Source organism: Macrotis lagotis, chromosome 1, assembly GCF_037893015.1.
Source record: "Macrotis lagotis isolate mMagLag1 chromosome 1, bilby.v1.9.chrom.fasta, whole genome shotgun sequence".
Taxonomy (NCBI): Eukaryota; Metazoa; Chordata; class Mammalia; order Peramelemorphia; family Peramelidae; genus Macrotis; species Macrotis lagotis.
This window is the reverse complement of record NC_133658.1, coordinates 39,328,663-39,341,530: the sequence shown is the minus strand read 5'-3', so window position 1 is coordinate 39,341,530 and position 12,868 is coordinate 39,328,663. Positions and strand designations below refer to the sequence as shown.

At 35.7% G+C, this 12,868-nt stretch overlaps 1 protein-coding gene across 2 annotated transcripts in view; it reads left to right on the top strand.

The window, feature by feature from the left end:
* The window catches only part of LOC141496075 (interleukin-36 gamma-like), a 33,564-nt gene extending 27,542 nt beyond the window's left edge, over window positions 1-6,022 (top strand). Inside the window, exons 4-6 of one of the 2 annotated variants that reach the window (XM_074198202.1) lie at window positions 129-236; window positions 2,064-2,200; window positions 4,772-6,022. In XM_074198202.1, the coding sequence (XP_074054303.1) occupies window positions 129-236; window positions 2,064-2,200; window positions 4,772-4,981 (455 nt within the window). In that variant the 3' untranslated portion in view covers window positions 4,982-6,022. Of the gene's footprint in view, window positions 1-114; window positions 237-2,063; window positions 2,201-4,771 lie in introns of both variants that reach the window. The other variant, XM_074198192.1, reaches the window with a different exon arrangement.
* The last annotated feature ends 6,846 nt before the right edge of the window (window positions 6,023-12,868 follow it).

The following is a 12,868-nucleotide window of genomic DNA, read 5'->3' as shown; positions in this document are numbered from 1 at the left end:
TATTCCATCAACTTCAGTCCAACCTTCTCCATGTGTTTGATGGAGAATTGGAAATGTCCTGGAAATCAATCCTTTAAATGAGCTTTAATCCTCATCTGCCAATATTTGTAACAGTGTTCATTTTAAAGAGGTACTGCATCCTGTCTCTGTGACACCTCGTGACATTCATCAACAAGTCTTGGTCCTTCAAGGGAAGACCCTCATAGCAGTTCCTAAGGTTCAAAATGTGACCCCAGGTGAGTAGGAAATCTGGCCCCATTTTCTCATTCTTCAAGGTGGTTTCTTGCTTTTGGTGACTCACTCTATATAGTGTCCCCCAGGACAGATGCCTGTAGCTTAAAACATTCCAGGGATGACTTGAAAGAGGTGGGGCATTTCCTCTATATGGCATTCCTTTACAAACTAGGGTGGATAGAGCAATGAACCTGGCACTAGGAAAACCTGTGTTGGACTCCTCCCTTAGATACTTAATAGTTGTGCCACCTTGGGTAGTCATCAAACATAAACAAGGTTCTCTGATCTTCCATTTCCTCCTCTACAAAATGAGGTGCTTGAATTTGAAGGCTTATATCTTCTTTTCTAGCTCTAAGGCCAAATTTTATTGTAGTAAGTTGAACTGGGCCCAAGGCTTGGAGAGTGAGTGAACTTTCATATGGATGTATATAGCATATGGAATACCCTACTCCATATCTCCTAGGAATATTGCCACATTTCCTTTTTGGCAAGTGGGGGGCTGAATGTGTTTGGGTGATTATTTCTTTGCTCTACAATCTTCAAGAGGACTATTAGGCTAGAATTATATCTGTCTATTACACAAGAGATATCTGCCATCTAGAAGGACAAAGAATTTTTTGGTGTTTAAGATAAAAGTCATGTTTGCTAATCACTCTGGGAATAAGCAGTTCTACCCTAAAACAAGCCAGTTTATATCCCTCTCCACAAACCATGAATACTAATTATATCAAAGATGATCATGTATAATGAACAAAAGTAATTATCAAAGCAAACCATAAAACAGTAATTTGAGAAGTTATAACAATTGGTTCAGGCAGAAGAATGTATATGAGTCAGGGGTCTCTGGGACTTAGAAGGGAAGCGAAATCTCAGCTCAAGCAAGAAGGGAACACTTTTCCCAAGAGGTCTGCTCTTAGTAGCCTTTGGGAGTACAGGTTAAGGGAATCAATGAATATATATATATATATATATATATGTTGGGGTGCTAGGTCCTCCTGACCATCTACTATTTGGCAAAAATTAATCCCTTCTCTCTCACTTCACATCACTATATCTCCCTTTCTCTTCTTCTCTATCAGAAGTTTTTCCGCTAATCAGGAGTCATAACTTTCATGTATGTGATACACGGGAGCATCACAGCATCATAGAACAGGAGACTGACAAGCCTACTTGCTTAGGGTATTACCAGAAAGGAAATTATAAAAGACAAATTGCAGTCATGACTTAAGCAAGATCCCTCTTTTGTGAGGCCAGAGTCTCTCCCCTGAGATACTTCCTAGGAGGATTGGGATTCAGAGTTCAGACACTAGAATTCATGCCAGACATTCCAAAGTCTGAAGGACAAGTTGAATAAACATGGGAATTCACCATTGAGCAGATGACCTCTCCATCCATGAGTGAATGGAATATCCCCATAGATCTGAGCTCTTCACTTTCCTGCTCTTCCCTGGACACTTCCAAATCAATATCCCTAAAGCTCAAGTCCAACCATGTCATTTCTCTACTCTTTTCTTTGGAATGGGGGTGGGGAAACTTTTTTCTGCTAAGGGCCTTTTGGATATTTATAATATCATTAGCAGGGTATATATTTGGTCAAACATTTAATTACTTCACCCTTAAAAAGTTCACTGAATGGATTTTGAGTCCTACCTGTGCTTGCCTTGGCAATACCAGACCAATAAGGCCTGTGGGTTAGAGATTCCTGGCTCCTGCTTTAGATGGATAATGCCCTTCTCCATTATCTTTCTCTTTGTTAGAAATAGATTCTCAATCCTCTTATATGCACACATGTTTTCACCTTATGTGGTCTCTGATTCTTTTATTTTCAGTCTCACTGGAGATCACATCGTGCCGAGATGAGGCTCTTGAAAAAAACAAAGGTGAACCTATTTACCTGGGAATTGAAGGCCACAAATTGAGTCTGTGCTGTGTAGAGAGTGAAGGACAGCCCATACTGAAGCTGGAGGCGAGTTTCATAGCATCTCATAGGATTTCAGAATGGGAAAGGATTTCAGAGGTCCTAGTTCAATCAGCAGTTAAATTAGAATCACCTAGAAAGCATGACCAGGATTCCAGGAAAACTCTTGAGTTCTGATAAGTGAGTTTTTGCTTTACTTAGTTCTAAACCAGACCATCCTGCCACGTCCTGACCATTTAGAAACCACAACTACACCTCCAAATGCTTTCTAGCTTTGTTTTATGTCTTATCTGCCCTCGTTTGAATGTAAGCTCCTTGAGGGTAGGCACTGCCATACTTGCTGATTTTTATATTCTCAATGCTTTGAGTGTCTGGCATATGATAAATAAATCCTTGATAAATTCATTTTTCCTCTTCCCATTTCTCCTTTCCTTTTTCCTTCCTTTCCTCTCTCCCATTTTCCTTTCCTTCCTTTCCTTTTTTCCTTTGCTCATTTGTTCATTTACTCCTTTTTTCCTTCCATTCTTCCTCTGTCCCTTCCTCCCTCCCTTCCTTCTTTTTTTCTTCCTTCCTTCCTTTCTTGCCATCATTGCCTTTCAAAATAGCTGATTCCTATCTGACCTCAGACAGGGGCAGCTAGGTGACACAGTGAATAGAGAACCACCTTCAAGTCAGACCTTGAACCTGAGTTCAAATCTGATCTCAGACTCTCTAGACTTACTAACCCTATGACCCTGAGCAAGTCACTTAACTCCAGCTGCCTTATATCCAGGGACAATTCCAGGCTTCCTGATCCATATCTGGACCCAGAACACTCTAGAGTAGAAAATGAGATTGATGACTTAGAATATCCTTCCCCCCCCCACCCCGCCCCATTACAATTCACTTCATGTCCATGGTATGGCATCACTTCTCTGATGTCATGGTCTTCTTTGAGAACAAAGGATAAACAGCAACAATCAAATTGATTTCATTTTGGTTAACTTTAATCATGAAGTTGCTTTACCTTATATTAATCCTGAATCTTTGTTGCAATATTAACCCTTTCTTCCTTGTTTTGCCCTGCGGGGATAAACAGCAAATATTTAAATCCTTCTACATTACAGACCATTTGACATTTGAAAAAAAAGATATCATGTCCTCCATAGAACTGTTCTCCTTCAAGTTAAGCACCCCCAGTTCCTTCACCTCACTCTTACTTGGCATGACCTTGACAGTTGCCATTATTCTGTTCTCCCTTCACTGGATATTCTGTAGTTTTAAAGTTCTCACTGAAACATGGCGCTCAGAATCAAATGAATGAAAAACATTGAGCATTTAATATGAGCCAAGCATTCTTCTGAGCACTAAGAATGAATAGATGAAATTCCCTGACCTTAAGGGACTTACATTCTAATGGAGAAGATGCCTTACATAAGAGAGTGGTGGGCAGCAGGGGGATTTGTGATCTGGAAAGTCACAGGCATGTGTTCAACAATAGGGCTTACATGCTGTTTCAGAGGCAATGGTCATGGCTAATCATAGCTTGCATTTATACACCGCTTTAAGTTTTGAAAAGCACCTTATGCCTATTATCTCATTGGATCCTCACAATAACCCTGTGAGGTAGGTGCTTTATTATCAGCATTTTATAGATGTGGAAATTGAGGCAGCCAGAGGTTAAGTGACTTGCCTAGCTTTAACAGACAGTAAGCATCTGAGGTAGGATTTGAATTATGGTCTTCCTGATCTACATTCAGCAGAAATTAGCTGCTAGTGGTAGGGTTAATTTAATTAGAATTCTCAGGGGAAGAAACTATTCCACTACCACCCCCCCAAAATGCAACCTTTGGCTACATTAAAAATACTGGTTTTGGGTGGCTAGGTGGCGCAGTGGATAGCGCACCAGCCCTGAAGTCAGGAAGACCTGAGTTCAAATCCAACCTCAGACATTTAAAAATTACCTAGCTGTGTAACCATGGACAAGTCATTTAACCCCACTGCCTTGCAAAACACACCAAAAAGGACTGGTTTCCAGGAAGAGCTGGTTGGTAGTTTAATTGCGGTCTGCTTTTGTCCTTTTCGTCTGGAGTATTGTATTCGATTTTGTGCACCATAGTTAAAAAAGGATGTTGACAAATGGAGAGTGTCCAGAGAAGAGCATACAAGATTTTTAGAGGTTCTTGATTCCTTGTCATTTGGGGATTGGTTGAAGAAATCTGGCATGCTTAGCCTGGAGAGGAAAAGACTTAGAGTTCTGCATGGGAGACATAATATGTCTTCAAGTGTTTGCAGAGCTATATTGTGCAAAGGGATTTGAAATTCTATTTGGCCTCAGTGAGCAGAACTAGGATCAAGCAGTAGAAGTAGCACAGAGGAAAATTTGGGTTTAATTGCAGCTTATTATCAGTGACCCATCCTAACGATTGGAACTAGGACGGGTAGCCTAAAGAGGAGAAGAGTTCCCACGCCTTGGAGGTTTTCGAGATTCAAGAGGTTAGATGGCTGTTTAGATATATATTATAGTGGGGATATTTTTTGTGTATGTGTTTGACCGATGACCATAGAAATTCTTTGCAGTTCTCAAATTCTGAAATTCTATAACTCCATCTTAAGGGTTTTTTCCTTCTTGTTTTTCAGGTAAGGGACTCAATGAACTTATATAAAAGCCCGAATAAAGAGAAGCCTTTTGTATTTTACCGAAAGGCAACTGGGCACACTTCTACCTTTGAGTCAGCTGCCTATCCTGGCTGGTTCCTGTGTACTTCAGCAGAGATGGGGAAACCTGTCAGTATTACCAAAGATATAGAAAAATACAATATAGCTTTCTATTTAAACTTCAAGGACTGATCTTGGCCTGGGCCCCATTGCTTCAGTTCAGCAAAAGCCTACCCTGTATAGGGATTAAAATCGTCCCATCTTCAATAAAAAAGAGACTGAGGCAGAACTCTGAGTCAATGCCACTTTATTAAAAAGTTCATGGTCTCCCCAAATGAAGTAAACCTCAAATCTTTCTTATGATCTGATATGCCCTCTCATTCTGGTTTCCTATTTTTTCTAAGCCTTGATATATTAAAATTCAAGAAAGGCTATCACAATTATTTAATTCCATTGGTTGGTTTGTAATGCATGCCGTAAAATAGGCAAAACCAAATGTCAGCATGGTCATGAGTTTGATGAAGCAAGGAATTTTTAGGTGGTCACAAGACAGATGTACTTACTCTTAAGGTTAGAAAAGAGGAGATAGCTAGGCCACTAGGGCAAGAAAACATGATATGGTTGTATATTCTCTTTCAAGAATATATTGGAGAGGGGGACTTTCTGTATCATGCCAATTCCCATGAATAATTTGGTTAGGCAATTTGAGCAAAACAAGATGGAGATCTCTGTGCCAGCATTCTTGTGATTATACAAGTAAACAATATTGACCTTTACCTTGAAAACTTGAAGTCTTTCATGAGGCCTTCCAGTTGACTCTACATTCCTATGTACCTTATACAAAGTATGATTAAAAATTGTTTATTTTTATACCTGTTATTAGATGACTGACTAAATATATGCCCCTAAATGAGTATTCATTCCTAATTACTAACAATCATTATCTTTTATAAAATCAAAATGATTTGAATGATATTTATTAGCATTTGAGTAGAGTTCCTCATTCTAAATCAGCTTTCTCTTTCATCAATCCACAGAAAAAATCTCTCATTACAATTTAAATGCTTGGAGGGCAGCCCTCCATGTGCAATACAACCACAAACAGGGACAGTTCCCTTACAACTTGTACTGTACATGTTCCATTTCATTAAACATTAACTCATAATGTACTAAATATGCAATATATATATCTGAAGTAATTCATTATTTAAGAACCATGAGAAACAAATAACTCCTAGCAAAACATATGTTACCAAATATGAAAATTTGGGGATCATAGAGCATTTGTTCAAGCTCATTGTTTACCCTGAACAAAGGTTCTGCAAATCTCTTGAACTTATGAAAACAATTCAAGCAATTTTGACAAATAACCAGTTTATTATGGTAATGAGAGGCAACATCCCTGCAGACAACAAAACAGATTTAGATAACTGCAGCATAAAAAGTGGAAGAAAATAAAGAACAGATTGAATTCCATGAACAAAGGAATTATCAGTCCATTGCTGTTAGTTGTGGAGCAAAGACTGAAGTGGGATATTGAAAAGGAGGATTTGAAGTCCCAGTCACAGCAGGGTCAGGAACAGGTGGATTAGGAACTATATGGGGACAAGATGATGATGATGAAGATACCGTGTTTTCTCATTGCATCTCATACAGTTGTCCAGTCTCTGAAACATTCTCTGATACAATCCTGTGGTCCTCTGGGGAATCTCTCCTCTTAAGAATACTGGAATGAATGGGGCTTCAGGACATCTTCTAATAGATTTGCTTCTTTGGTTTGGGTCACTTGCAGAGATCCCTTTTTCTGTTAAAAAAAATCTCTGACAAAATAGATCTTGAAGCAATTCCAACTTGGTATTACAGAAATCAGGTCAGACAGTGAGAACCAACTCCAGCTTCAATATCAGTGTAGTTTGATCACCACTAGAGCAGAGATTTTACATATTTAGGTCAATAAATTCAAATAGCTGAAAAAATTCTGAATTTAATATTTGGCAATTATAGTTACCTTGTTGCCACGATTTATTAAAGCCCACTGAAAAATTATCATTCCATCTACTTTCTTTTAACTACTCATTTAGCTATTCTAGGAGGCCAAGCTTTTGCTGGGGAATTAATGAGAGCACTTTTTAAAAAAATCCAATGATGACCCTGATATAAAACTGAATTCATGTTGTCAAGATAATTGCATTTGTCAGAAAAAGTTCTGGGCTAGAATGCATAAAAACACTGAATAGGCAATTTCAAGATACTGAATATTAAAAAAAGTTATTTATATTAAAACATGGTTGTCTTTCAAGACATGCTCAAATCTAGGTGGTAATAATAACCCTAAATAAAATTAACTTTTTCCATTTTGTAACATTAGCTATTTAATCATTCTACTTCCCCCCTTTTCTTTTTAACACAAAACTGGAGATATTTAAGCTTAAAGTTCTTAATTCAATTCTGAAAATTATGTCACATCTACTAATATTCCTATCATGATATAAGAATTATAAAGTTGTCTCTTATAAATTAATAAACTACCACTTGTAAGATTTCAAGGTCTACATTATTTGTGATTAAAATGGCAATCAAAATGATCTCTCATTCTAACAGCATGCATAACTTTTTCAAAAGTCATCAATAGGGTTCTCTTTTGCACTTGCTCTTATCAACAGAATTTGCTATATGAGAAGAAAGTCAGACACATAGCAATATTATTTGTTTGATTTCAGGTATAAGTCATGGGCAGTCAATTGTGTATGGCAGGATGTCATACCAGGTTCAGCATTAACCCTGTGAAAAAATTTCTTATTTATTTAGATGGGGATAGGTCAAGAGAATCCCATCTTCACGTTTGCAAGATCATTCTCTTGACTTTCCCAGGGACAGACATCTACCTACAGCAGCCCTCAGACTGTAGGGGCTCATAGTATTTTCTTTTTAAAAATTTTATTTATTTTGAGTTTTACAATTTTTCCCCTAATCTTACTTCCCTCCCCCCACTCCCCTCCACAGAAGGCAATTTGCCAGTCTTTACAGTGTTTCCATGGTATACATTGATCCAAATTGAATGGGATGAGAGAGAAATATCCTTAAGGAAGAAACATAAAGTAAAAGATATAGCAAGATCAGACAATAAGATATCAGTTTTTTTTCTAAATTAAAGGCAATAGTCCTTGGTCTTTGTTCAAACTCCTCAGTTCTTTCTCTGGATACAGGTGGTATTATCCATGGCAGACAGTCCCAAATTGTCCATGATTGTTGCACTGATGGAATGAGTGAGTCCATCAAGGTTGATCATCTCCTCTATGTTGCTGTTAAGGGTGTACAATGTATTTCTGGTTCTGCTCATCTTACTCAGCATCAGTTCACCCAAATTCCTCCAGACTTCCGTGAATTCCCATCCCTCCTGGTTTCTAATAGAACAATAGTGTTCCATCATATACAAATACCACAGTTTGCTAAGCCATTCCCCAATTGAAGGACATTTACTTGATTTCCAATTCTTTGCCACCACAAATAGGGCTGCTATGAATATTTTTTGTATAAAGTGATGTTTTTACCCTATTTCATCATCTCTTCAGGGTATAGGCCCAGTAGTGGTATTGCTAGATCAAAGGGTATGCACATTTTTATTGCCCTTTGGGCATAGTTCCAGATTGCTCTCTAGAAAGATTGGATGAGTTCACAGCTCCACCAACAATGTACTAGTGTCCCAGATTTCCCACAACCCTTCCAACAAAGATCATTGTCCTTTCTGGTCATATTGGCCAGTCTGAGAGGTATACGGTGGTACCTCAGAGATGCTTTAATTTGCATTTCTCTAATAAGTAATGATTATAGAGCAATTTTTCATATGACTATGAATTGCTTTGATCTCCTCATCTGTAAATTGCCTTTGCATACTCTTTGACCATTTGTCAATTGGGGAATGACTTTTTTTTTAAATTGACTCAGTTCTCTGTCTATTTTGGAAATGAGTCCTTTGTCAGAAATACTAGTTGTAAAAATTGTTTCCCAATTTGCTACATTTCTTTTTTTTTTTTGGCAAGGAAAACAGGGTTAAGTGGCTTTGCCCAAGGCCACACAGCTAGGTAATTATTAAGTTCAGGTCTGAGACCAGATTTGAACCCAAGTACTCCTGACTCCAGGGCCAGTGCTTCATCCACTACACCACCTAGCCCCCCCCGCTACATTTCTTTTGATCTTGGTTACATTGGTTTTGTCTGTGCAAAAGCATTTTAATTTAATATAATTGAAATTATCTAGGTTTTTTAATGATGTTTTCTATCTCTTCCTTGGTCATAAACTGCTTCCCTTTCCATAGATCTGACAGGTAAACTGCTCCTTGATCTTCTATTTTTTTTATGTTTATATCCTCTATCCATTTTGATCTTATCTTGGTATAGGGTGTGAGGTGTTGGTCTAATCTAAGTTTCTTCCATACTAACTTCCAATTTTCCCAGCAGTTTTTATCAAAGAGAGAGTTTTTATCCCAATAGCTGGACTCTTTGGGTTTATCAAACAGCAGATTACTGTAATCATTTCCTGCTATTGCACCTAGTCTTATTCCACTGGTCCACCACTCTATTTCTTAGCCAATACCAGACAATTTTGATGACTGATGCTATATAATATAATATAATATAATATAATATAATATAATATAATATAATATAACGTAACGTAACGTAACGTAACGTAACGTAACGTAACGTAACGTAACGTAACGTAACGTAACGTAACGTAACGTAATATATAATATAATATAATATAATATAATATAATATAATATAATATAATATAATATAATATAATATAATATAATATAATATAATATAATATAATTAATATAATTAATATAATATAATTAATATAATTAACATAATTAATATATAATATAGTGTAATGTAATGTAATATATAATATCATATCATATCATATCATATCATATCATATCATATCATATAATATAATGTAATGTAATATAATGTAATATATAATATAATATAATATAATATAATATAATATAATATAATATAATATAATATAATATAATGTAATGTAATGTAATGTAATATATCATATCATATCATATCATATCATATAATTTTAGATCTGGTAGGGCTAAGCCACCTTTTTTTCATTGAATCCCTGGAAATTCTTGACTTTTTATTTCTCCATATGAATTTACTTACAATTTTTTCTAACACATTAAAGTAATTTTTTGGAATTATGCTTGTTAGGGCACTAAACAGATAGTTTAGTTTTGGTATAATTGTTATTTTTATTATATTAGCTCAATCTATCCATGAGCAGTTGATGTTTGCCCAGTTATTTAAATCTGATTTTAGTTGTGTGTGTGAGAAGATTTTGTAATTGTTCTCAAAAGGTTTCTGAGTCTGCCTTGAGAAATAGACTCCCAGCTATCTTATATTGTCTGAGGTTACTTTGAATGGGATTTCTCTTTCTAGATCTTTCTGCTGTATTTTGCTAGTCATATATAGAAATGTTGAGGATTTATGAGGGCTTATTTTATATTTTGCAACCTTGCTAAAGTTGCTAATTGTTTCCAGTAATTTTTTGCATGATTTCTTGGAATTCTCTAGGTAGACCATCATGCCATCTGCAAAGAATGAGAGTTTTGTCTCTTCCTTCCCAATTCTTATTCCTTCAATTTCCTTTTCTCTTATTGCTGAGGCTAACATTTCTAATATGATAATGAATAGTAGTGGTGATAATGGGAATGCTCATTTCACCCCTTATCTTATTGGGAATGCCTCTAGCCTCTCCCCATTGAATATAATGCTTGTTGATGATTTCAGATAGATACAACTAATTATTCTAAGGAACAGTCCATTCATTCCTACACTCCCTAGTGTTTTTAGTAGGAATGGGTGCTGGCTGTATTTTGTCGAAAGCTTTTTCAGCATCTATTGATAAAATCATATAATTTCTGATAGTTTTGATGTTGATATAATTAATTATACTGCAGTTTTCCTAATATTGAACCAACCTGCATTCCTGGGATAAATCCTATTTGGTCATAATGTATTATACTAGTGGTAACTTGTTGTGATTGTTTTGATAAGATTTTATTTAAGATTTTTGCATCTATATTCATCAGGGAGATTGGTCTATAATTTTCTTTCTCTGTTTTAACTCTTTCTGGTTTAGGTATCAGCACCATATTGGTGTCATAGAAAGAGTTAGGCAGAGTTCCATCTTTCCCTATTTTTTCAAAGAGTTTATGTAGAATTGGAGCCAATTATTCCTTAAATGTTTGGTAGAATTCACTTGTGAATCCATCAGGCCCTGGAGATTATTTCTTAGGGAACTCAATAATGGCTTGTTGACTTTCTTTTTCTGAGATAGGGTTGTTCAGGTATTTAATCTCCTCTTCATTTAACCTGGGCAACTTATATTTTTTGTAAATCTTTGTCCATTTCACTTAGATTGTCAAAGTTTTTGGCATAGAGTTGGGCAAAACAATTTTGAATTATTGCTTTAATTTCTTCCTTATTGATGGTGAGTTCATCTTTTTCATTTATGATACTAGCAATTTGGTTTTCTTCTTTCCTTTTGTTTTAATCAAATTGACAAGAGGTTTATCAATTTTATTAGTTTTTTCATAAAACCAACTCTTGGTTTTATTTATTAATTCAATACTTCTTTTGCTTTCAATTTTATTAATTTCTCCTTTAATTTTTGAATTTCTAATTTGGTATTCAATTTGGGGTTTTTAATTTGTTCTTTCTCTATTTTTTAGTTGCATATTTAATTCATTGATTTCCTATTTCTCTGATTTATTCATGTAAGCATTTAAAGATATATATCCCCTGACAGCTGCTTTGAGTGAATCCCATAGGTTTTGGTATGTTGTTTCATTATTGTCATAATCTAGAATAAAATAATTAATTCTTTCTATATTTTGTTTTTTGATCCACTCATTCTTTAAAATGAGGTTATTTAGTTTCCAATTAGTTCTGGGTCTATATCTACCTGGCCCAATATTGAATATGATTTTTATTGCATTATGATCAAGAAAGATGTATTCACTATTTCTGCTTTTCTGCAATTGATTATTAGGTTTTTATGCCCTAGTTTATGGTCAATTTTTGTGTAAGTGCCATGTACTGAGGAGAAAAATGTATATTCCTTTCTATCCCCATTCAATTTCCTCCATAAGTCTATCATATCTAGGTTTTCTAACAATATATTTACATCCTTAACTTCTTTCTTGTTTATTTTATGATTTGATTTATCTAAATCTGAGAGCAGGAGGTTGACTCCTCCCACTAGTAGGGTTTTGCTCTCTATGTCTTCCTGTAATTCTTTAAGCTTCTCCTCTAAGAATTTGGATGCTTTCCCATTGGGTGCATACTTATTCAGTATTGAAATCACTTTATTGTCTATGGTACCTTTTAGGAGGATATAATTTCCTTCCTTATCTCTTTTAATGCTATCTATTTTTGCAGCTGCTTTGTCTGAGATAAGTATTGCTACCCCTGGTTTTTATTTTGTCCCAACATTTTACCTTTACCCTATATGTATTTCTTTGCTTCATATGAGCTTCTTGTAAGCAGCATGTTGTAAAATTCTGGTTTTTAATCCAGTCTGCTATTCGCTTATGTTCATCCCATTCACATTCAAAGTTATAATTACTAACTCTTTATTGCCCTCCTCATGGTATTTTCCTTGAATGATAAATTGTTGATTCAATGCCTTATGTGAGACCAGACACTTCTACCTGGATTCAAGACTTAGAAAGCAGCAAATAAAAGTTCCAAGATACTCTTTGTCAAATAGAAAATTTCACTAATTTACAGTTTAGGACCATAGACCTGTTATACTTTTTTTCCATTATGTTAGCCCTCAAAACTCATTTAGAATTTTTTAACTGTTCACAACTATCATTTCCCTCCCCATCCTTGGTCTGCAGGTAAAGTCTAAAGGAGAAAGGGAGAATGTCAGATCATTTCTAGAATAGAATGGAATAAAAATGAGATGTTTACTCCAGTGGAGTCCATGCAGCAAGTGGCTTATACCTGAGCTCAATCTCCTCAGTGAAAGCTATGGCTTTTGAGTGAA